Raw genomic sequence first — 25,789 nt, 5'->3', positions numbered from 1 at the left:
GTAATTTGATCATTAAAGATTTATCTGACCTGCAGTAAATAGTAATAAGTCAATCATGGATAAATATAGTTTTTTTTAATTTTTTTTTATTAATACCAATATGTACGGTGAATTTTGACTAACAGAAAAATTTATTTGTTAGACGGAAGCAAATCTCAGGATGCTAGATACAACTTTTCAAACTATAAGGGGTCTAAATTAAGCTAATTATTAGACGATTGTTAAAGTCAAGGGAGTAATTTTCAAACAACGAGAATTATTTATAATTATATCAAATTTTAAAAGAGTTTATTTTAATTTATTCTTTAATATATAATAAATCACTGAATTTTAACATGTCCCGATGCCCATGAACAAATATGCGTGTAATACAGTATTCACGGAGATATAAAAAGGCATTTATTGATTTTAAATTAAAGAAAATGCATTATAAGTCTATCTTTGCATTATCTGTATGAATTTGGGTTCCATCAGTATGTGGGTATTTGTACACTTTAATATTAATTGTTGATATACTGTAATAATAGCTCTTGGTTAATTATGCATATTCGATACTGGTAGTTGACGTATACTGAAGTCGAATACGAAGTTGGTTGATCCGAAGTCGTTCATTGAGCTATTCTAATTTCATATCATAAATCTAATCTTATTGTTAGTAAAAGGGGGCATTTCAACAACAATGTTGATGCTTGAACAAGTTGACTCGTTCAAATATATTAAAAAGTGAGCATAGTGAATCAAACAGTCTATATCCGATAAATGAAGAGCAGAACTGAGAATTTTTATAAAAGTAATCCATTTGGACCAATCGCATCAAATATCATGTAATTATTGAGTTCCGTCGATCTAAACATTAAATATATGTTATCATCTTAGATTCATTGAGTAAAAACATGTTAATATCTAGAGTTGTAATATATATATATATATATAATATTTGTCGATTTTTATTTATTTATTTTTATTAAAAAAATAGTGAACCTCGTATCAATATCCATTGATTTTGTAGGTCTGCACATTAAAACTAGAAGATCAATAAATGGACGAGTTTTTGGACCAAGGAATTCAAAATCTCCACAAATAATCTTAAGTTTGATGATGTAATGATGCTAAATGTCTCACTCAATAATCAATGGGTCTTCTTCGGCTTCAGTTGGTCTGTTCTTGTGACTTACATGTCATGTAGAATTTTGCAGAGGCCCCACCCCAAGTTGACCAATTCTTCTCTAACCAAAACATAATCCGAACAGTTATTTTATTCATATGGACCATACCTTTTTTTTTTTTTTATATATATATATATAATAATTTTATTTATTTGTTTGTTTGTTTTAAAATGCGTAGTTTAATCTAATGCTTTTTAAAAGATTAATTATATTTATAACCTCTCAGAAAATATGAAATTACATTTTAAAATTACACTTACGTCTCTTTAAAAAATTTATTGTTTACACTTGACCTTCTTTCGTTATAGTTTGAACGAAAAATACAACGTTAGCAAAAAAATTACATAGATTTTTAATTTTATCCCTCATTTAATATTCTCATGTACTAATTTTGTACTTATCACGAAAAAATTAGGACAATGTTAACCTCACTCCATATATATATTATTATATTTTATCCCTTTATAAGTATATAAATATACATAAAAATATTAAATAAGGGATAAATTAAAAATTTATGTATTTTTTTTATTAGAATTAACATTTTTCATCCAAATCCTACAAAAAGATGTCAGGTGTAAAGGAAGAATTTCGAAGGGAATATAAGTAAAATTTCAAAACTTTTTTAAGAAAAAACATAATTTCACATTTTTTATTGATATTGAGAGTTAAATATTCTGCAACACATTTGACAAGACAAATCGTTGATACCGTACAAATAGTCTCAAGTGAATTACTACTACAAATAGTTTCAGGAATGCAATGGGGCGAGTCTGAGGCGAATTTTCATGAAAATTTAAAAAATTTTCCTCTGAATTCTTACTTTTGATCTCGTAATTTTAAAAAAGCAATACTTTCAGTCTCATGAATTTAACAATTACGTGGCATTTTTTGTTAAATACCTAGCAAAAAGTTGCCATGAGAAAAAAAAATACTATTTTTTAAAATTACAAAACAAAAAATAAAAACTCCGTAATTAATGAGATTAAAGTGAAAAATCCCAAACTAGAGGACCAAAAAATACCATTTCATGACCTCAATTAATATAAGGGAAAATTATTATTTTAGTCCGCTAAGTATGCATAATTTTAATTTTAGTCCAATAATTATGCCAATTTTTGTTTAGATCCAGTAATTTATGAAATTGCTTACTTTTACTCATTTGATAGATTTTCGGACAATTTTACTCCTATACAACTTTTAAAAGACAGTTTTAATTCATATGCACTTATAGGGATATAATATATATATATATATATGTATATGCCTTAATCCAAAGTAACAATAATAATTGAGATAAGTGGGCGCGTAGAAGAGAAGGTGGAGGAGCACAAATGCAATTATGGATGATGGATCTGTTCTTGGTGGGTCAACAGACCTGTCAAATTCCCCCTTTGAATTTTTCTCTCACATCTTTACTATCTGCTAACCAACCTTTTGGCATTATCCCCCGACCGCCGGAGGAAATAAGAATGTAATGGAACGTGAGCGCACACACACACACACATCTAATCTATCATCATATGTCATGTGTTGCGAACAAAAACGCGTTCCACGCCTTAACTTTTCTGATATATCCTTTTGCTGCCTTCTCATTCCTTTCTACTTTCATTAATTAGTTGCTCTCTTTTTCCAATGTTTTTAAATTACGAGAGGCCCATCCATGTGCAAACAACCCACTTTTTTTTTTTTGATAAAATACAATTTACCTCCCTAAGTCAATAAAAAAAAGTTTTCTAAAAAACAAAAAATTAACAACTTATTCTTCTGTGTTTTAAAGATGGAGCAAAAAACCCCTTCACGAGAGTTCCTGTGTTTCGCGCACTTTTCTTATTTTTTTATTTTTATTTATAGAATTACATTTATAACCTTATCTATAAATCGTTTGATTTGCTTTGAATCTAAAGCCGTAATTTAACTAGTTGATTAACAATGTAGATTTTTTTACTTACTTTACATCTAACAGTTATAAATGTTAAATTAAAATTAAAATTATATTTGTAATATATTGATATATGTTATATATATAAATATATATATATATAAACTATATATATATACATAAAGATATAAAAGGTGATGAAATGGCGATGACGGAGGGTGTGGCAGTGACAGAGGCTGCGATGACGGGAGAGGTGGATGGGGTAAAGACCGAATATATTAATTTTAGGTTAGGTCGAGATTGGCGATGATATGACAAGTTGAATCAAATTAATGTAGTCCAGCATCCTCTTTGGGCGTCGACAAAAGAGGTGGGGGGTCTATTCTTAGTCCTTAAACTGGAAATGGGTTGGCTTGAAACATAAGTTGTTAGTGTCGTTAACATGACCCTCAACTAAAACCATTTTTTCTAATTCAGAGTTTGTTTGAGGTCTAACAGGGTCGTTCGGTTTGATCTCAAAGTTAGTAAGTGCATACCTTATAAAATGACTCAATTTAGAGAAAACTAATTGTCAAAAACGGTAGAAAGTCACGTGTCACGCTGAGCATCTTTGGATGGTGTAGGCATCAATGATCTTCATTCTAGGTTCTTTCACCAGAGATGATGGATGAAAATTTCAAAACTTTATCAAAAAATTGTCCACTTAGTTCATATATTTTATTCTGAATTTATTTTAAAAAATAAGTAAAATAACAATTCATAATTTATAAGGATATTTTTGTCAGTTCATCATAAAAAATAAACGAAAACCTAACAGAGACTAATGAATTGAGATAGTTGTTGGACGATTGTTAAAATCAAGACGGTATTGATAATTTTGATACATCGAAATAATATTTATAATTATCCCAAATATTAAGAGAGCTTATTGTTATTTATTCTAAAACATATAATTTAATCGTCTCATTAAAAAAAAAAACAATAGATGGCGAGTGGGGACAAAAGAACAAGAAAAAAGAAAAGATAGTAGATGATTGAAAATACAATGAAACAGCAAGGGCAAAAGGGGAAAAAGAAAAAACAAACTACCTAGTCAGGCTGGGCTCTCACTTCTCGGGCACAGGAATGTGGAGAAACGGTCAAGCTCCCGACAAAGCTTAACCGTCCATTCTTCCTCTCTTATATTAACTGCCAAACCGTTCTCTTCTTCTTTCTTCCTTTTCTCCTTGTTCTCTGACAACCTCTCATCATTCCATTCCATCTCTCTTCCATATTACAACGCCAAAGGATTTCATCAACGGAATTTAACCATGCCGGCCACTGATAATCAGGGCTCCTTCCTCAACCGCATAAGCATCCGCCGCAACCAATTCATCCCCATTGAGAGCAGCAACGATCAAGAACAAGAAAATCTTGAATTATTCCAGAGACACGTCGCCGATCGATTCGCCGACCTTCTCTACATCCACTCCAGCACCACCACCACCGCCGTCACAAACTCCAACTCCAATGATCATTCCTCCGCCACTGCGGCCGCCACGGCCACGACGGACTCACCCTCTGCAACGCACGACACGCACACCCATCCACCATTGCCGCCGCAGCTACTCTCCATCTCCTGGTTCCGCAACCTCCTCGACACGTATCTCTGCTGCGAGGCCGAATTCAAGGCCATTCTTGTTTCCGGCCGTGACCCGTCTCAGTTTTCGAGGCCACCGCTTGATCGCCTGATTCCTGACTTCCTGGAACGATCCATCAAGGCCCTCGACATCTGTAACGCCGTTACCCACGGCGTCGATCTCGTTCAACACTGGCAAAAACTCGCGCAGATTGCGTTGACGGCATTAAATCAGACCCCCCTCGGGGAAGGCCAGGTCAGGCGGGCACGGAAGGCGCTCAACACCTTGTTAACCTCGATGGTTTTCGATGACAAGGAGAACGCCAACAACAATTTGCACGGAAGATGGACGGAGCGAACCCGATCCTTCGGCCGCCGCGTAGGTGGCGGTGGAGGCAATAACAAGGACCGTACCGCCGGGAACTTCCGCTCTTTGTCCTGGTCCGTGGCGAAATCTTGGTCGGCCTCGAAGCAGATTCAGACCATGTCGGCCAACCTGGCTGCGCCGCGCGGCGGGGAGTCAACCGCGTTGCCGGTATATATTATGAACACGATTGTGGTGTTTGTGATGTGGGCTCTGGTGGCAGCCATTCCATGTCAAGATAGAAACGGGCTGGCCACCCATTTTCAGGTTCCGAGGAATTTGGCGTGGGCACAGCCCATAATCGGACTGCAGGAGAAAATCGGTGAAGACTGGAAGAAGAAGGAGAAGAAAGGGACAGCCGGATTGCTGGAGGAGTTGCAGAGAATGGAGAAGGTGGCACACTCCTTGGTGGAATTCGCAGACACGTTCGTATTCCCGATGGAGGAGGAGAAGGAGGCAGAGCTGGCGTCGCAGGTGGCGGAGCTGGCGGAGATCTGCCAGAAGATGGAGGAGGGACTGGGGCCGCTGCAGCAACAGGTTAGAGAAGTGTTTCATAGGATTGTGAGGAGTAGAGCAGAGGTTCTTGATGTTCTTGATCAAATTACTAAAATGTCAGCACCAGTTCCCTATTGATGGATGACCCGGCAATTTTGATTGGACACCGGGGGTGCTTCACTGGGTCGTACATTCTTCTTTTGGGACGTGGTGATGATCTGAATTTGTTTCTTATTTTTACAATATATTTACAATTTGAGCAAAATATTCATGAGTTACAATGTAGAATGAATCTTAGGAGGTACAACCAAGGATGCTTTGCAGGTCCTTTGTTTTTTCTTTTATTTTAATGTTGAATATGTACATGTTTCGTTGCTATGATTATGATGAGATGTAGTAAGTGGGAGTAGTAGACATTGTACATGTCTAAATGCTTCCCTGCTATTCATGTTGCTTGTGCATTAATGTTGTTTTGTATTAGATGAATTCCACAAATTTTAACATATATAGCTTTCACCCTCATTTCTCTCTAAAAATGACATCTCTTCTTCGGACGGGTCTTAGTTTAATTTAGTTTTATTTATTATAATTTTTTCTTACATTGTATTTCATAGTTGAAAAATTTTCGTGTATAGCAGTTTCACTTGCATTTTCGTATATTTTTTCCTTGATTATTGGACAAAAAATGCACGTAAAAATGAAAAAAATTCAACTTATAAGATGCAACGTGAGAAAATCGTAACAAATATGATTGAATTGAAAACGGCCATAACATATAAGAAAAAAAAAATTCCTATTAATTTTTCATGTTACATATTAGTGTCACATCAATGAATCATTGATCCGTATTTTTTGAAAATTAAAATTAAAATAAAGTTATATATAGTAAACATATAAATGTAACATAAGATGAATGCACGATAGAAGATCTTTTACCTCCTTCCATAGAGCCATTATACTCTACAATTTCCCATTTGACTTTTGGCCAGCAATAAGAGGATATAAATTGGGTGTAGTTTTTAGGATTGAGATTCTTTTTTTATCCCAAAATAATGTTACATAATAGTGTCATATTTACGTGTATGCAGTGTGTTTCTTATTTTTCAAAAAATACATGTTAATTACACATTGTGCGAGATTAGTATATAATACCAAAATATAACAAAAAATTCTCATTGTTGTCTATTAATCCGTGATCGAAATGGTTCAATTGGGTGTATTTTCTTAGTGACGGGCTTAGGACATTAGGGTCGGAAAAATCAAGATTCATGAATGAAATTCCATAGGTCCACACAGTATAAAATCATTATTTTATAAGATAATTATATTTGCACTCCTTGACCTATGATCTACTTACACAAACCATTCATATTTTTTTGTATAATTATAAAAATTGTTTCTACAGTCCAAAAGCAGATGTAGTTTGCGTACTTTTTAAAAAACTAAGGGTGATTTATATAAATACTAACTCTGATGAATATATACATAATTATCCAAAATATAGCGATAATTTGTATAAATAGACCATAAATTGTTAATATAATGATCCCTTATTTGATAAAGTCAGAAAAATACATCATGGGTTGTTGGTCATCAATAGGATTCGTCCACTTTCTCACTATTGAATCATCAGACCATCCATTTGTCCTCAAAATGAAAGAGACTTTAAAATCAAACATTGATAGGCCTTCACTCCGAGCCCTTTAAAAGCCCATAAGCCATTTCTATTCATGCCTATGCTGACCCATACGGATGTTAAAAGACGATAATGGAATTATCAAGACATTTATTTAAGGGTAAGTTATACTTTTGGTTCCTATATTTAGGGCTAAAATTTGATTTTGATCCTTATACTTGGACTAAAATGGGTTTTGGTCCCTAAATATTGCACAATAGGAAAATAAGAAAACCCTCAAGGATGAAATGAAGCACCGACTTGCATATCTAACACTACTAAAGTGCAAAATTTATTTGATAATAAAATTATAGGTTAATTACACTTAAACCGTCCAAAAATGTAAAACTATACTTTTTTCTGAAGAAATTCTAAAATTACACATACACCCTCTCTAAAAATTATATATTTACACCCGACCTCCTTTTTTTAGGTTTGAACTGAAAATACTGATGCAACTTAAAGAAATATATATAAATTTTTAATTTTGCAGATCATTTAGTAATTTATGTATTTTTTGTACTTATAAAGGAATATAAGTATAATATATATATGGAATGATGTGAACATTATTATATTTTTTTCCTTTATAAGTATGAAATTATTATATGACACATTAAATAAGGAGTAAAATTCAAAATAATCATAACAAAAAGGGGTCAGGTATAAACAATAAATTTTTAAAAGGGGTGTAAGTATAAATTTAAATTTCTTTTTAAAAAAAGTATAATTTTATATTTTTAAAGGGTCTAAATGTAATTAACGTAAAATTATTTATGCCATGGTACATACTTAATTGTATTGTATTTTGGTGTCTGTGTATATATGGTCCATTACTAAACACCTTTTCTTACCATAACATAATTTTCTTTCTTATTAGTCACAAAATATTATATTGCAATAGACCCTTCACACATTTTGACAAATATGACTTTCTCTCCTAATTAATTATTACGGTTAAAAATAAAAAGTTATAATAATTACTAATTAAGCATAATTTTGGAACGATTATTATCCGTTGCTTCTGCAGGCGCGACCAAAATATAAACTATAACTAAAAACCAGAACAAATACTTCGACCATAATTAAAATCATAATACATATTGATTAATCATGGACAAAATTTAACTTTTTGTGTTGATTTTATTTAATATTATGATAGAAAGTATTAACTTATCATAATTTTTAAACAGTGATTATTTATAATATAAAAAAATAATCTATTCTTTTTTATAGTAATTAACATTTTACAACTTCACCGATAACTTCGAGATTTACATCTGAATATTCCAAAAATAAACTCCAAATTTTTAGTTCTTGCTCCTTCCAAATCTAATCTCCAAAAAAAAAAAAAAAAGAAAAAGAAAAAAAGAAAGGGACATTAATCTTTACATGAGAATGAAATGCAACTCCAATAATTGGCAGAAAATTCCAAATTTCTCTTCCTTAAGAACATTAAACACTTATCTGGACTATCACGACATCGATGTTTTGTATGTAGTACTAAATAAATAATGATGGGTTCAAATTGATAGACATATGTTGTAAGAATTTGAGTGTGTATATATAAGTCATGAACCATTTGTCCAACTCCTCCACCTGGATGGAAAATGACATTTTCTTGTCTAGCTATACTATATAGATTTTAATGGATAATTTACAAATTACGATCTCAACTAAAAGTGTAAAAGCCAATTCCTACCTACGTTATGCGACTTCTAAAGTAACACGGAACATTATGTCATAGTATTGAGAGAAATATTTAAAATTAGAGTTATGGTTTGGGGTGATTATGGATTTGAGTCCCTGAGTTGGATTAATTAATCATATTCTTTAATTTTATCACCCGCAGACTGTTGGTACGTAATATTAAGATACGTATTTCGAGAGAGGGAACATAAAAGAAACAAGGTTTATAGTATATGCAAATCGGATTTGTCTTATCTCTACTTTGACGTGAAATTTGAAGCTCCCCCCTCTCTCTCTCTCCTGCCAACTAAAAGATTAAAATAAATAAACATCAAACAATGAATGTATAAAACGAAAAATATAATTTTAATCCAGTAATTTATGATGTGGTATTTTTGGTCCAGTATGAATTGATTTTTGAAACTTAGTCCTATAGCTTTAAAATTTTGACAATTTTCATCTTTTTATCATGGAAAAAAAATTACATGTGACTTGCACATGACCTAATTAAAGAGTAATTTTAGTCCTATAACTTAGAGGACGTTGTCATTTTTGGTCCTGCATGAATTGATTTGCAGAACTAAAATTGTAATTTAATTAAGTCATGTATAAGTACATATAGTTTTTCATCAAATTAGCAAAAAATAACTAAAATTGTCAAATTATAACGTTATAGAATTAAATTATAAAATTTAATTAGTACAGGACAAAAAATACTGTCCATCAGTTATAGGACTTATGAAATTGTAATTTTCCCATATATAGGTGGAGGTAAATATCGAGTAGTTGTACAAAAGGCTACAAAAGCACACAAGATTTGGCCCTTCGATTGTCCAAGGGAAACTAAGTCTATCTGTAGGTTACTAAGTTCAATTCAAGACCCTCTGTTTCTAAGTTGACTGATACTTTGCATGAATGAATATAAAAGGGAGCTAGTCCACTGGCCTTAACTCCTTTGTCCAGCAAAACTACCCTCTAATTCAATTATTCATTCATATTCAAGTAGCATTAATAATTCCCATACTTACACAATTGTTTCTATAAACATCTCAACCTTCATTTCTCTGCAATTTCTTAAGCCTCTTCTTTGATCAGGTCCTAATCACAGTACTCCACATCATGGTTGCTAAGGTAATCATTCCCTTCCCTTTCCTAATTTCCCTTTTAATTTGTTTTTCTATTTCTTATAAATTCTTGTTTTCCACACACACACACACAAATTGTAATTAATTATCATCAGTTGATGCTGATCATGTCATGCATATTCTATTCTTACTAATTGGGAGGTTTCATGAATATAAGTACACAAGTCTTGATTAGTTTGATGATTTTCCAGTAATTTTCCATTGATTTTCTTGCTTTCAATTACATCTTGGATTAATCTCAACAACAGCTTGTGGGCTTTTTTCCAATACTCTAATTTCAGTCATTTTTGCAGTCCCTCTCCCTAATGATCAATGGATTTTCTTGCTCTTTTTTCCTGCAGAAGGTGGTGCTGAAACTAGAAGTTCATGATGACAAAGAGAAACAGAAGGCCATGAAGGCAGTTTCCAGCCTCACAGGTAGTGTAAAATTCTCTTTATGGGTTTTAATTTCTTTCTCTGGTTAGTGGTGGGGGCAGACGTTATCAGAATCTGAGCTAATTATATGTCGAGCACAATACGCTTGTCATGTTATTAGGGTACAATTCACATATGACAAGTGTATCACAGTTTGAAATCGTTTTTTGTTGTGCAGGCATAGAATCCCTGGCCATGGACATGAAGGAGAGGAAACTAACAGTAGTAGGCGATGTGGATCCAGTTCAAATTGTGAGCAAATTGAGAAAATCTTGGCACACAGAAATACTGACAGTAGGGCCAGCAAAAGAGCCAGAAAAGAAGAAGGAAGATGAGAAAAAGAAAGAGGATGAGAAGAAGAAAGAAGATGAGAAGAAGAAAGAGGCTGATGACAAGAAGAAGGAAAGTGAGCAAATTGCTGAGCTCCTCAAACTCTACAAGAACTACAATCCTTATTACACACAGTACTACCATGTCTACAGCGCTGAGGAGAACCCTAATTCTTGTGTTATTTCCTGATCATCATCATATACAATCATGGGATCGATCGATCACGAGTTTTGCTTTTCTTCTGAAGAAAAAGGGTTTTTGATGGATTTTAACGCGTTTTCAAGAACCATATACGAAAAAAGGGATGGATTCGATGTACATGGACGGCGTTGATATATTATTGCATTGATCAATCCATCGGTCTTGTGGTTAATTTCTTCATATTTGATGTAAATATAGAACATATATATGGGATTCATGAAGAGGGGAATAAATTAATTTACAAATTCTTGTGTAACTTTTATATTTCTGAAATCCTTGCATTTTACAATTCCATAGTTTGGCACGAAAAAGCATAATTTCAAAGGGTTTTGTGACTTTTAATTCCGTTGAAATTTTGACTTGTTTTCTTGCAGCAAGACTTTTTTTTTCATTTAGACATCTTAGTCCTAGTGACGTGCCCAAATTTTCATCTTATTATTGTAATGCACAAGTTGCATATACATCCAATCAAGTAGCTACACATAGCCATAATAAAATTTTTATGATACCATGATCATTGATCAATATAATATATATGTCCTTGGTAATCAGGCAAGTAATCATATCCATATGTATGTCTTTTGAAAGGATAAAAGGGTTATTTTTATTTCTATTAAATTTCAATGGAGCTTGTTTTTTTAATTAAAATATTAAATTTAAGCACAATTTTTTGAAAAAATAAAATAAAAGGAAAACTTTTTTTCTCTTCATAAAATTAATGTGCAAGAACATATTTAAAGTATTTCTATCACATTAATCCAAATGCATTTTTATTCCACACAAGAATGCTAAAACATTAATATTGGACAATTTTTCCTTATAACAAATTAAGCGATAAGATTGAGATTATAATTTAACATAATATCATAATCAGACGAAAAAAAAAATTCTAGGTTCGAATCACATTGCCCCATTTAATTTAAAAAAAAAAAAGGACTTTACGTATGGAATTTGTGGGAGACGTGTTACGATATATATATATATATATATATTAAACGTTCCTCTTTTCTAACAATTTATACTTTTAAATAAAATAGTCATTTAAGAATTTGATATGAAAATTCTGAATTCTAGAAATAGATATGAAAAATAAAAATCAATGGGCTCTCTATATATAGATTGCTTTGAATTCAACGACTGGGGTTGTTATTTAATTGCTTTATTTATTGAATTGGTGACTTTGATCTGATCCATGGGATGATTATTAAAAACTCCAAATGAATCCAACTCCATGAGAGGTCTTATTTTCATCATTTTAACCGACTTTGTCACTATAATAATTAATGGTAAGTATACCAAATACGTGATCTTGTCTTGTCATTATGCCATAACCTTAAGAAACATACCAAAAGTCAGCATCATATATAAACACTATATATTATTACAAGATGTTAAATTTATGCCTAAGATGTTAAATTTGCCGTCACTCTATCTATTGGCCAATCAAAAATGTTGAAGAAAATAACTTCATTCCTGAAAGAAGTTTCCTATGTTGATATCTGAATGCAGCTTTCGCTGCGACATATACGTATGTTCATATTTATGTACATAAATACAAATATTGATATAAATTTAAGTATATATATATATATTGATATTGTGAAATTTGAGTATTAAAATTTTCTCCTTGATGAAAATACACGCGATAATATAGCAAGTATGGGAAATTAATATCTATAGGGCGATGATGGGTTATACAATTGACTTCCTAAAATTTGAAAAATTCAAAAAAACCCTTTTGAAAAAGAAGATATAAAAAACTCCCCTATTATTTGAAAAATGATGCCCACTGCTTTTTGCTTAGTAGGATTTTTTTGCATAATTTTTCAAATGTCAGGAAAATATTCTATACCTTTATCTTTTAAATAAAAGATAAATTGCATTTACCCTGACCATTACATATATGGTCCAATTTGAGTATGATGATGGAATCAATCAGGCTTTCGTGGCCAACTGATCATATAATTCTATCAATATTTTAATAAATTAATTAATACAATATATAATTCGATTAATACTTTAATATAATTATATAAAAATAATAAAATGAATTATAATAAACTCATATAAAATGAGGCAAACATCCATAATTTTGGTTGGATTAAAGCTTGTTCATAAAAACTCAATTTTGACCATTAAACTAAGATATCATTGATATTTTTATTTCTGTAAAATTATATTTTTGATCTTGTAACTTTAGGTTATTAACACTTTGAGTTCTATAATTTACCCTATTTATACATTTAGTCCTTTTCTTAACAAATTTAGCCCTAAACATCTTAAATTTGATCTTTTTTTGGTAAATTTAGTCTTGTATTGACAATTTTTATCCTAATGACTCATAGTTATACAACCAAAAATAAAATTTATTATGGTGTGAAGAGAATCAAATTGTAATCAAAAGACTAAATTCGAAAAAAAAAAGGACTAAATATGTAAAATGATAAAAGTTGGAGTTGCCCCCAGATGGAGTACTTTAACTCCAGCCTAAGTGATAATGGTTGGAGTTGGGCCCAGATGGCTCAATCCAATCCCCCAACTACAAAAACAAAATTGAAAAATCAATTAGTAGCAATTTGTGGTTGTACAAGATATCCAAGTACTTATCATTTGCGTCATCCCATATGTCAATTAGTTCAACAATTCCTACCCAATCTTTAATCTTTTACGTAAAACTAATATTTATTTCATAATCAATCCACCTCTAAAGAGAAAGTGAAAGAGAATATACTTTTAATTTTGCAACCCAAAATTGATTGTATATATAGTTGATAAAAATTATGTCCTAAAAAGTGCTGGTTCGTGAAATTCGATCAATCACATAATAAATGACAGAATTTGAAATATATATACAAAATAATTGAAAAAGACGTCCCACAAAAATTAAAGATAATAAGATGGAGTAATATGATTCAGGACGTCATGTTTACGTATTTGAAATACATGTCCACAAAGAATTAATTATATTTATTAGGGATAATGACACTGTCTTTTTTTAAAATTTGATATAATTACTTATAGATTTTTTGTAGTTTGAAAAATTATATTTAGTACCCTTAAGTTTATTTTCATCCAACAAATAGATCCATCTGTTGGTAAACTTCACGAACATCAGCAAAAAAGTTGAATGAAAATCCATACTTGTCCCCCATTGATTCATTATAAACTTATGGTAGGTCAAACAAATCTTTTATAATCAAACTACCCTTATAAATCTTTAAAAGATAATGTATATGAAAAGGTAAATCTTCAGTTTTTTAAGATTAGTTTGGTCAGAAAAGATTTATTTGATCAACAATAAATTTACACTAAGTTCATAGAGAATAAATATCAATTTCATTCAACTTTTTTTGTTGATGTCAGCAAATTTCTTGAATTTTGCTAATAAATAAATCTACTTATTGAATGAGAATAATACTAATTGAAAATTTTCAAAGTACAAAATTTTATATATAATTATACTAAACTTTAGAGAAGAACGATGTAATTACCCCTATTTATTATGTGAAAAATAGTAAATAAATAATTTTTTTGCCCTACTAAATGTAAAATCATAGCGATTCCCGGCCAACTAAAAAATTGACAATAAACTAATAAAATTAAAATTTTATCCGAAATATACAAATGCCAAGTGGCTCTGAAAATGCTTTTCAATGAAAATGTTTTACTTGTATTTTCCTTTTCTTAGGATATGAAGGGTATTCGACAAGGCTACATGTTTAGGCTACGAATGAGATGGGCTCCAATCAAGCCCAAATGTGGAGGCCCGTTTATAGTGGCCCAAATGCCTAATTCACTTTCCAAGTCCTAATACATTCATTTTGTATTTCTCTTTTCTTTTAAATATAAAATTCACATTTCTCCCCAACTTTAAGTCTCATGTTCATATAATATATATGTTGTTCATGCATTCACCTTTGTGTCTATAGAAAAAAAATTACTATTGATTAAAATATTAATGGATATGTCTAAAAGTTATTGTCAACAAACAACGATTAAATAAAATCGATGCATTTTTCACCATAAACAAATTACTTGCTATAATTAAGAGCAGTGGTATGACATATATTTTAGTCACCTTCATAGAAATTACGTCCAATAAATGTTGTGTGATCATGGTTAAAAATTATTTATTATGATTATTTTTTATTGACCAAATAATTAAATAATATATTTCTTATAATGCCAAAAATTCTATCTCCTTAATAATAAAATATTGCATATTGATATGATATAATTACACTATTTAAGTTGTGAAGAAGAATCTAGAAGAAGTGCAAGAAATTTTACAGATGAAAAATAAGAAAATTGACTTAATTTGGTCAAAGTAATTAATCAAGTTGTCGAGTCAAAAACACTGGCTGCATTATTATCATCTTGGTCATCAAGGAATTAATTCCCACTAGAAAATAACAAGCAGTTTTGACTTTTCACATCATTGGTGGGGGTACAATCTTTTGCCCACGTCATCATGCTCAAATCAAATAAACGATTTTTTTTTTTAAATTAAGTAAAATCGAGTCAAACAAATTACATAATAAATGTTATAATTTTGTTATTTTTTTTTAAAATTATATATCAATCATACGACAAGTGTATCCACTTATTATATAATTGGTTGTAAATTGCCTCCTTCCCTAGGGGGTTTTTTGTATTTTTAAAAGAGTAAAAAGGTGATGTGGATATGACTGGAGACTGGGATGGATATCGAGTGTTCCAAAGTCCACAGCGTGGAACAAAATTAAGACTTGCGTGGTCAATATTTTGGTGTCATTCAACTTCTACCTAATATGGATCATCATTATTTGTTTTTAACATGTCAAAAATGACGCAACCAAAAACCAAGTATGTCGTCGAGTGTATTATATTTATCGTGTAATTGATATATAATATAAAAAAAATAATCAATTGTAAAAAAAGTACAAAGATATTTTTAAATACGGTTAGTTTAATATGGTCAATGATCCGCTCTTTGAATAAGAATTTGTCGTATATCGGAAGTTAGTTTGAATAATTTATAGGAACAATTATATTTACGCTCTTTGATTTATGGGCTACTTGCATATAACATACGTAATTACATAAATCACCCATTGTAGTTAAAAATAAGGAGTATGTGTAATGCTATTGAGTTTCTAAAAAATCGAGATGGTTTGGGTAAATGATAATATACCTGGTGAATGTAAGTGTAATCTTTTAAAAGATGGAGTTTATGTAAATAGATCATAAGTTAAAGAGCGTAAATGTAATTGTCCCTAGTTTATAAAACAAAATACTTGAGTGAAATAAGCAAATGGTGATGAATCAGGATAACTGTTGAAACCATGAATATTACAATTCCTGAATTTTGTATTTCCAGAGACAACTTAGATTACAACAAATATAGCTGTTCCTTTTCAGCAATAGGAAAAAGAAAATCAAAGAACAAAGAAGAAAAACAGAGAGTAAAACCAGGACATATGATATGTCCTGATAAAAATCCAATGAGACACCATTTTTGCATGTGTTCATGCACAAAAACACCCTAATAACTACGTACATACACTGTTAAAAACATATTTCCAATAATTTGTTACATCTTAGGAAGAACTAATTAGTGCAGCAACAACCTTGATCATGCATCTTCCCTGATCTTATTCATGATCAGACAATGCTATTAGGTTAAATACTTCAAGTCCTGGCTCGAACAAGAGGCGAGGACATAGGCGAATGAGGCGACATTTTGTGGGGCGCCGCCATCTTCATCTCATCCAATCGTCGGAATGATAAGCTGATCTCAAGTTTACTACTCCTGCATTGTTTCCTACCACTTTCCTGATCAGACCCCTTCTTCTGAGTCACAAATTTATGTATCCTATTCAATGCAACCATCATCGTTTCACCGTCCATATTTGCAAAGCAGACACGGAACCATCCAGGCTCGGAGCAATGGAAGGAGGCGCCAGGCGAGACGTTGAGCTTAACATCGTTAATAATCACCTGCCACAGCTCCAGTTCCGCCTCAAATGTAGGCTCCTTCAGCAGCCTCCTCAAGTCCATCCAGCAGTATAGCCCGGCATTGCTCTTCAAGCTCCCTATTCCTACTTGAGCTAGCCCTGCTGACAGAATCCCGTGCCTTATTTCCAGCCTCTTAGAGCTCTCAGCAATGAAACGGTCCACAAAAACATCGTCTGACAGCATTGTTGCTATCAGGTGCTGTGTCTGAGTCGAGACAAGCCCAAAGCTCGACATTTTTCGTGCACAATTCACAACTATGTCATTATATGAGTACACGATGCCTACCCTGAATCCAGGGAACCCGAGGTCTTTCGACAAGCTATAGACAATGTGGATGAGGTTGCGGTTGCAGTCTGTGTTTTCTTGCACTATTTCAGCAATGCTGGTGAAACCTGGCTGGCTGAAGACCGTGGCAGAGTAGATCTCGTCGCAGATTAAGTGGATGTTTTTCTCATTAGTGAAGAGTAATGAGTCAGTTAAAGTCTCCCTATCTATTACCGTGCCTAATGGATTTGAAGGATTGTTGAGAAGCAAGCCCTTCACTTTGATGTTCGATTCTTGAGCATTCTTGTATGCAGTTTCAAGGGCTCGTCGGGTGATCTTGAAATCATTGGAGCTCTCGCAAACGACAGGAAGAAGTTGAATTCCCGTTCGCCACGTTAGATCTCGATCGTTTCTGCATGATATATAATGGAGTAATATATATAAGTAATCTCTTAGAACAGAAGAAAGAAAATCCAAGAAAATGTGAAGTTCTAAGACAACATATGCATTCTTCAGTTTTTGCAACTTTGTGCAGTGTTGAAAAAGATAGTAACTAAACAAGTTAGCAATTTAGCATCCTTCAATGTTAACAATAAAGATGCTTGGGGGGAACAGACAATGATCATCCAACTGCCTGAAACTGATGTTCTGTTTCATGTCTGTCAACAAAGTTGTCGTTATGTGTCATATTATTGTTGCCATGCCCCCACCAATAATTCAGAAACAAGATAACCCTTGAGAATTTAACATTTGACTACCAATAAGCAAGGAAAAAGTTATGCTTATACCCTGGATAGTAAGGAGTCGGCACCAAGAACGCGTCACCAGCATCAGCCAAGCAGAAGGCCAACGTTTCTTGCGCTCCGGTTGCTCCACCGCTCATTACTATGCGGTCAGGGTCGAAACGGACTCTGTTTCCTCTCACTTTCTCCATGAATCTTGCAACAGCCTGCACGTTCATGATCAGACAAAGGTTAAGAACTTGTATTAAGTCTGAATCTTAAAATATGTCTGAACATTTGCAGCGTTAGTATTTTAGTACATTTCTGAATTCTGGCAAGCCATGATAATCTTGATAGATGGCGATATCCTTGAAGCCATTTGATCCTTCTGCCGTGCATATGGAGGCCTTCGGGTTGTTCCTAACCCATTCTTGGACTAAATCAAAGGAAAGCTGCAGAAGCCAGACAGAAGTCAGGTTAATTATATTTGGACATCCTTGAAGAAGTTAAAACTTGGGACATTTATCACTTGATTCTAGTTTATGTTATAACCTGGTTTTCTGCAAGTCCCATCTGAATAACCCCACTCGGATTTCGGGTGGGGTGGTAAGGATCACTGTCGTAGGCCTTCCAACCGTCGAAGAAAGCCGAGTTTTCACCATGTCCATCGTTGGTTGCAATCTGGGACAAGAGCTGCACTTGATTCATAGTCATATCCTTCACTGTTTCAGTCCCAGGAATCTCAATCCTAAGTTAAGTAAGAACTATAGAAATGAAAGTATGAGAGAAGTTATGACTGAGAGCTAAGCTATACTACGTTAGGAGGAGATGTCTTTAGAGTACTATGTTAAGGCATGGGATGGCTGTATAAATAGGTGTAGGATCAAAGACATGAAGCTTCCTATGAAGCAACACTCATACTCCTTAAAAAAGCGGGAAATTCTAACTCAGATCGGATTTGGCCAATTTCTCTTTTGACAAAAACAGTTTGAACCTTGGCAGGCGGCGATTAACTTATGTCCTGAACCATGTTTGATCACATAACGCCTATAACGTGAAATCAAAACAAAAAATACTTCAAACAGTCTTTTTCTTTGACAGGATTGTCGTCAAACGGGCTGCCCTGCCTAGAGAGAGCCTGTTTGTCCATACCAAAACTCTTCTGCTCAACATAAGTTAACTGCAATCACTCGTGTGAACAATTTCTGCTTCTTAAGGTTCCGTGGTCCCGAAGCACAAAATATAGTCGTCCCATTTGAATTATATGAGAGCAAGCTTTTTGAGTCCCCCAAATTGTACACGTCATGTGTATAAAATATTTTTTAAAACAAATTAAAAAAATGATATTTTTTATACACGGTAGCATCTACGTATAAAATAAAATAAAAAATACAAAATAATTTGAAATAAAAATTTATATCCGATTACTTGTGACAGAGCAGAAGTTTGTTAGGTAGTAGTATACAATGTGAATGTTGCAAGCATTTTTCCAACAGTTGGAGATCATTATGCGCATGCTTGAAGTTGAAACATTGTGTTCAACGTACTCATTTTTATCCTCATTTCACATGTAAAATAGTTGCACAATGGCATGCTTCAAACTTTGTGACGTGGCCAACACCTATTTTCTTTTAGTACTATCATTTTCATTTAAATGCATTTTTGGAGCGTTTAGACCAATAAAATTTCAAAAAAGAGTCACTTATTTATGTGCATAGTTTGCTAACAAACTTTCAACGATCATGGTTTTTTATCCGTGCTAATAATTAACATTTGTATGCAAAATTCTGTAGACCACCGGCTTACCAATCAATTTGAAATTTCACATTTTGAAATTATCTAAATATTCTTTTTTAATTATAGTTTGAAATTATCTTTGGACCTGATATTTTATCATTTTTGTTCATATTATACACCGTTCTTGGGGCAAATTACTTTCATAATATTCTTAGTCGACGCAATTTTAAATTTATTTCACTTGCGTTAGATCTAAAGTCACGAGTGTGACATTAACATACCTATATTATTTAAGTGAAGAAACAAATCCATATTTTCACACAAATTTGCATGTTCTTAAAATTCCTTGAGGTAGACCAACAAGAAGACAACCTTCGAGATTGGTCATCTGTGATAGTGTTAGGTGGTAACCAATTCAAACGTTAGATATATGTTTGGATTTCTTCCCATAATCAAAATTAACTATAAATGTCTCCAGCCATCACACACTGACAAAAATACCAAGTAGTGGTTGATATACATAAGAGCTTCCCAACTTAGCCTGCTTCAGTGTTGAATCCATTCTTCTAATTTCTGCCATTGTTTCTAACAATTTGACCACATTTTCTCAAGTTTACTTTTCACTCCATCTCCAATTACATCCAAATAATATAGTATACATATATACATAAGGATAAATTATATCCGCACCCTTGACATATAGTTCGTTTGCACAAATCACCACTGTCTTCTAAAAAATTCACCGAGCAGAAACGTCAACATCATTTATACAAAACCACCCCTACTTTTTAAAAAGTTATACACACATTAATCAAATGCGTCAATATCGTTACATAAACTATCTCTATTTTTTAACTGTCAAGAGTGTTTTTTTTGTGATTATATAAAAAAATATGAATAATTTTTATAAATAGACCATATATGAAAAGGTGTAAATATAAGAGGTACTTTGCAAAAGGGGAAGATTCAAGGCCTCGTGGGCGTAATGAAAAAGTTAAATTCCTTTTGATTATGTTTGGTAAATATGCATTTAATTTGTATAAGTCAAAAAATGATATAATCAAAATATTTAAGTCCTCTTGCAGCATTGAATTGTCAACAACTGGACTATCATAATCATAATCACAATCCAAATTTAATTTCAGCCTTTTGACTGAGAATGGTAGTCAAAATTTTGGTCAATTCTGCGTAACTTTTCAGTGCAAAAATATGTTATGGGTTTCTCCTTTGTACATTTGGTACATTTACTATTCCATTTTTCTTAATTATATCATATGATCAGAACTTATAATAAATGGATCATTTTCAGAGGTCATTAATTTATGGCATCAATATAATATATATATAACACTAATTATGTACCTCATAAATTCAAAAGGACAACTTGAATAGTAATTGTATCGTTTTGACTAGTGCGTGTCGCATGCAAGATAAAGGATTAGATAATATCTTCATGTGCATCAATTAGGGGTGAAAAATAAATTAAATGATTCGATACTCGATTAAAATTAATTAATGAAAGCTCGTTTGAATTTGATTTGTTAAACTAACAAATTAAGCTTGAACAAAAAAATTTATTTGGTAATTTTTTAGTTTGACTCAAGTTCGATTCGATTAGAATGAAAAATAATAAAATGTATTTAAAAATATCAAATTACTCGAACTCAATCCGTGTTTGATCCAAGTTTTGAGCTCTATTAAATCAATAATCAAATCAAATTTAAACGTTTTTTTTAAACTCGATAATAATTCAAATAAATTTGACCAGTGATGTGTATGAGTCGAGAATCATTAATGTATTATTCTCTTTAGATCCTTCCTCACATAATTCTTTGCAATTTTCGTTTTAATTTTAATTACCTTCCTAACCTCAAGCCTATGTAGTTCAGTTGAATTTTTTTCTCAAATTTTGTTGCATCTTTTATTTAAATTGATATACGTACGTCATGTATATAATTAATTTTTTAAATAAAATAAATAAAATTTTGCACATATAATGTGTATATCTTAAATGAAATAAAAAAAATAGAATAGAATTTGGAGATAGAAAATTCAATTCATATATAGTGGCCCGTAGAAAAAATGCAAAATAAAGAATTTGAATTGCAAACATGCTAAGAAATGCAGCAAACAATCCCGGAAAACTTGAATATCTTTAGTTTGAGAAGGGAAAGAAAAAATAGGATTTTCTTTGACTGAAACATTTGATTCTTACGTATTTAAAAGAAGAAAAACGTGAATCACAGACCAAATCATGACTATTATTACACTGGAACAAATGAAGAATAAAGACCAGGTGGAATGGTTGTTAGAGTTGCTCTAGAATTTAGAATAGCCCTTTGTTTAACACAAGACATATTTCTACTATTTCTTGGAGGAAAACAGATTTAGAAAATACTTGTATGTTTCCTTATTTCATTACAGATTATATCACTGCTTAGATACTTCAACTATGGATAGATTTTTCTTGGCATTTACATAGGTTGTTACAGATAGTATAACATAAAGTGGAAATATCAACTGCATTGACTGTCATACAGCCATAAAATCCAACTCCTCAACAACAACACAGAAAGAGATGAATAAAGGAAACCCTGCTCAAAAGACATCCAGAGTTTTAAACAGACCCAATCATCCCTTTACAAGGATGTTGTCATTCAATTTTCAAGGTACACGAGGTGAATGTTTGTTTGGATGAAAGTATCGTGTGCGTATACTAGGTCATCAATTGTAAGATCTAAGAATTAGGTGATGCAATCTCTTGTATGATGCTATAGTGATACAGATACAACTATTACACTTCAACCAAGGAAAACACCGCTATTCCTTCCTCATAAGGAGAACAACTGTGTGTGCAGCTATACTCCTATTTTCCCCAAGACTGTCAACCTTCTCATGAGTTTTTGCTTTGAGGTTCACAACAGACAGATCGGCACCAAGTAGCTTGCACAAATTGGATCTGATAGCCTCCTTATGCGGGCTGACCTTTGGTCTTTGAAGGATCAATGTAGCATCTAAATTTCCAAGTTCATAACCCGCCTCATGCATTAGCCTAACCTGATGTGACCAAATTACTAAAATTTACTCAACTGCAGAACACAGCTCCAATCAAGAATCATAGAGTTTAAGTGCAAACACCAAAATATCAGCAAGCATCCAATATACAGATAAGTACTCAGATATTGGCTTCTCACAGAAAATTAATTTTAAAATAATCAAATGTTAAAAGAAAAAGTTTTACATAATCTATTGGTTCTTCGGGTCTATATCCTTCCATGTGAAAACCAAGAAGGGCAAAAATTACAGGCAAGAGTACTTTATTTGCGGCAGAAGTGTATAACAGAAAAATAACCAATGGCCCATGTCACACAAATTTTATATTCTACTTCTCCTCCTCTCAGACTAAGTACTTGGCTGTGTGACAAGTAGGAATCAATTTACAGAACAACATATTTTATTTCATATACGAACAGTACAAAATTCAGGGACAAAAACACTTTGCTCATTCTGCTATGCCCGTACCGTGGTTAACTTACATGTTAGCGCCCAACATTCCTTATCTATCCTCCAGAATTGCATACTATAGCCCCCTTTATGATATTAAGTTCTTCCACCAAATTAGACAAAAAATTAAGGAGACACGTATACAAGAGAGAGTTCCATTAGAACAAAAAAGCATCCTAAAATGTCTATTTAAGAGTGTTTTAGAGCGAGAATACAAAATCATCAGAGATTTAAACGGCTTCATCTATAATATTAATTGATTGCATTGTATTCCCTATTGCATTGAAGTTGGTAATTCCCGCTCTAAAATGCTCTTAAGAAGTGTTAAAGTAAGTTTAATTCATCCAAGCTAGGTTTTATTCATGATGCAACACATGGTCATCACGTGCAATGACCATCACACAAATAGATGAGACATTAATGGCGCATGTGCTGAAGGACCTTACGACACTGTTTCCCACGTAGGTCTTGCTATTTTAACCACCTTACTCTTTTCTCCTTTTAAAAGAACAGATTCAAAATTTCTGTAGCAAAACCGAAAAATCCGTACAGGTTATAGGAAATAAATCTTTGTCTGCATTCTAACATATGCAAAATCTGCAACCCGATGAAACTAAACAAAGGAAATATCAGTAGACTTCAAAAGTAAATCAAGTAGGATATCCAAGGATCATATATAACATAAAAGAAATCAGAGGAACACTCACTGCTTCCTTGATGAAAACAGAAGATGCTGCGCCTTTCCATTTTGGATCTGTGTCTGGAAAGATCTGCCCAATATCTGGAAGCCCCAGTGCCCCCAATATTGCGTCAACCACACAGTGTAGCAAGACATCACCTGGAAGAAGAGAGCCCTATCTTCCTTAACGACAAAACTTTAACCAGCTATCAATTATGTGTTTATTAAAGAAAATGAGAACTGTAACTAAAAATTTGACATTCGCTACAGCAAATTAAATGCTGAAATTAAAATTCTGCAATATTACTTATGTAAAGAGTACTATTTAAATTGAGTTTCGATGAGTCAAGTAAATTAACTTGATCTTTTAGTCAAATATGATTAGTTCAGCATCAAATAGCAAGAAACAGCTACTTGTATAATTTAGATCAATCGTTGACGCAGAATGTAGTATTACACTGTTCATAGCACCATTACATTCCAAGGAACTGATAACAAACACTTGCACATACAAATTACTGTAATTATACTGTATATAAATAGAATATCCCAATATCAAAAAGACAAAAGCCCACCTTTGCCAGAACCACATTGGATATTAATAGCAGTAGTTGACTAGATTCAACTGCAAAATTAGGTTACCTCACAGAACACAATGAATCTTTCAGAAAGAAAAGCCTAGCACAAACTCATCAACTTCACTTCAGCCAAGAAGGAACAAAAATGAAAAAGCAGGAACGAAGATTCAAGTTGAATTCCTTTTGTTTAACGAAAACAGTGATAACGAAAATCAGAGACTGTAAAGCATGAAACAACATCAATAACTACAGTTCCAATATAAAGGCGTAATATATATACAATAATTACCATCAGAGTGAGCTTCGCAGCCTCGATCATGAGGAATATTAATACCACCGATGATGAGAGGGTACCCCGGCTCCAGCCGGTGCAAATCGAAGCCGTGGCCAACCCGAAACGGCAAAACCTTAGCAGGAGCAACGGCTTCCTGCTGCGGCTTGGCTTCGACGGCGCTGGAGGCTGCAGCTACCTGTGCTGGCAATCTCGCTGTTATGCTTAAAGAAGGAAGCGCGTGCCGCGTGACGCATGCGGCGGGGAGGTGGAGGGGGAATTGTTTGGAGAGGCTCCTTTGGGGTAACGGAGTTGTTGCGCAGTAAATTGAAGAAGTCGCCATTGCCATTCTGACCACCTCTGCTTGTAGTTGTATGGAGGCGCGTGTGGTTCTGTTTGATGGCTATCGCATCGATAAATCGTGGTGAGGATCTCTGAAGCTCGTGCTCCACGGGGTTTACTTCATTATTTCTCGGCAAGTCTTGGAATATGCTATAGCCAAGGAACGGTTTGGTGCGGGAAATTATAATTTTAGTCGAGCAAGCGCGGGGTGATAATTTATTTTTTTCGTACAATTATTTAGATAATTTCATTGTATATTTCTTTTTAAAAAAAGTACATTTATAATAAAAATAATTGAAATTTATTAAAATAACTAAAAGAAATGCATGTGATATCAATGCACATTATTTAATTTAATTGTGTGTTATTTTTTTTTTGTCTTTTAGCAAATTTCAATTATTTTTTTCCAAATATGTTGATGCATGCAAAAAGGGCATAGATAAAATAGTTCATAGACTTGAGCTACCCTGTAGGCAAAATCCTTTGCAAGCTTGAAGATAGGAACCTACAAAAAGAAATATTAATATTTCAACGATCAAGTTAATTTATTAAATTTAAAACGATAGCATTAAAAAGAAAAGGGGGAATTTATTAAAAAAATACAAAAAAAAAATTAATAAAGTAGAGTGAAAATGAAAGTGTTAGAAAAGTAAGTGGCACCGCGATTATGCCATAATTTTTTATTTAAAAAAAAAATTCCTTATGTCAGACCGCAG

The 25,789-nt window shown here is 32.7% G+C and overlaps 4 protein-coding genes across 6 annotated transcripts; 2 read left to right on the top strand and 2 right to left on the bottom strand.

The window, feature by feature from the left end:
- On the top strand, positions 4,039-6,030 carry LOC105164058. Its single transcript, XM_011082608.2, has one exon. The coding sequence runs from the start codon at positions 4,359-4,361 to the stop codon at positions 5,661-5,663; it is 1,305 nt and encodes a 434-aa protein (XP_011080910.1). The 5' UTR covers positions 4,039-4,358; the 3' UTR covers positions 5,664-6,030.
- LOC105164057 (heavy metal-associated isoprenylated plant protein 39) lies at positions 9,829-11,224 on the top strand. Of its 3 annotated transcripts, none has more exons than XM_011082606.2 (3): positions 9,829-10,020; positions 10,376-10,451; positions 10,627-11,224. In XM_011082606.2, exons 1-3 carry the CDS (start codon positions 10,009-10,011, stop codon positions 10,965-10,967), a joined length of 429 nt encoding a protein of 142 aa, XP_011080908.1. In that variant the 5' UTR covers positions 9,829-10,008; the 3' UTR covers positions 10,968-11,224. The 3 variants fall into 3 exon arrangements, with proteins under 3 accessions (XP_011080908.1, XP_020550052.1, XP_011080909.1); XM_020694393.1 differs by having other exon boundaries at positions 10,328-10,451; XM_011082607.2 differs by lacking the exon at positions 9,829-10,020 and adding an exon at positions 10,143-10,224.
- On the bottom strand, positions 16,311-19,090 carry LOC105164055 (1-aminocyclopropane-1-carboxylate synthase). The gene is made up of 4 exons (XM_011082605.2): positions 18,515-19,090; positions 18,283-18,414; positions 18,029-18,189; positions 16,311-17,652 (listed from the first exon to the last, which is right to left on the bottom strand). Exons 1-4 carry the CDS (start codon positions 18,674-18,676, stop codon positions 16,650-16,652), a joined length of 1,458 nt encoding a protein of 485 aa, XP_011080907.1. The 5' UTR covers positions 18,677-19,090; the 3' UTR covers positions 16,311-16,649.
- Positions 22,278-25,253, bottom strand: LOC105164054 (2-C-methyl-D-erythritol 2,4-cyclodiphosphate synthase, chloroplastic). Its single transcript, XM_011082604.2, has 3 exons — positions 24,750-25,253; positions 23,911-24,041; positions 22,278-22,756 (listed from the first exon to the last, which is right to left on the bottom strand). The coding sequence occupies exons 1-3, from the start codon at positions 25,078-25,080 to the stop codon at positions 22,520-22,522; spliced, it is 699 nt and encodes a 232-aa protein (XP_011080906.1). The 5' UTR covers positions 25,081-25,253; the 3' UTR covers positions 22,278-22,519.

This window comes from Sesamum indicum, linkage group LG6 (assembly GCF_000512975.1).
Source record: "Sesamum indicum cultivar Zhongzhi No. 13 linkage group LG6, S_indicum_v1.0, whole genome shotgun sequence".
NCBI lineage: Eukaryota > Viridiplantae > Streptophyta > Magnoliopsida > Lamiales > Pedaliaceae > Sesamum > Sesamum indicum.
The sequence above is the reverse complement of the archived record's forward strand: the minus strand, read 5'-3'. Positions and strand labels throughout refer to the sequence as shown.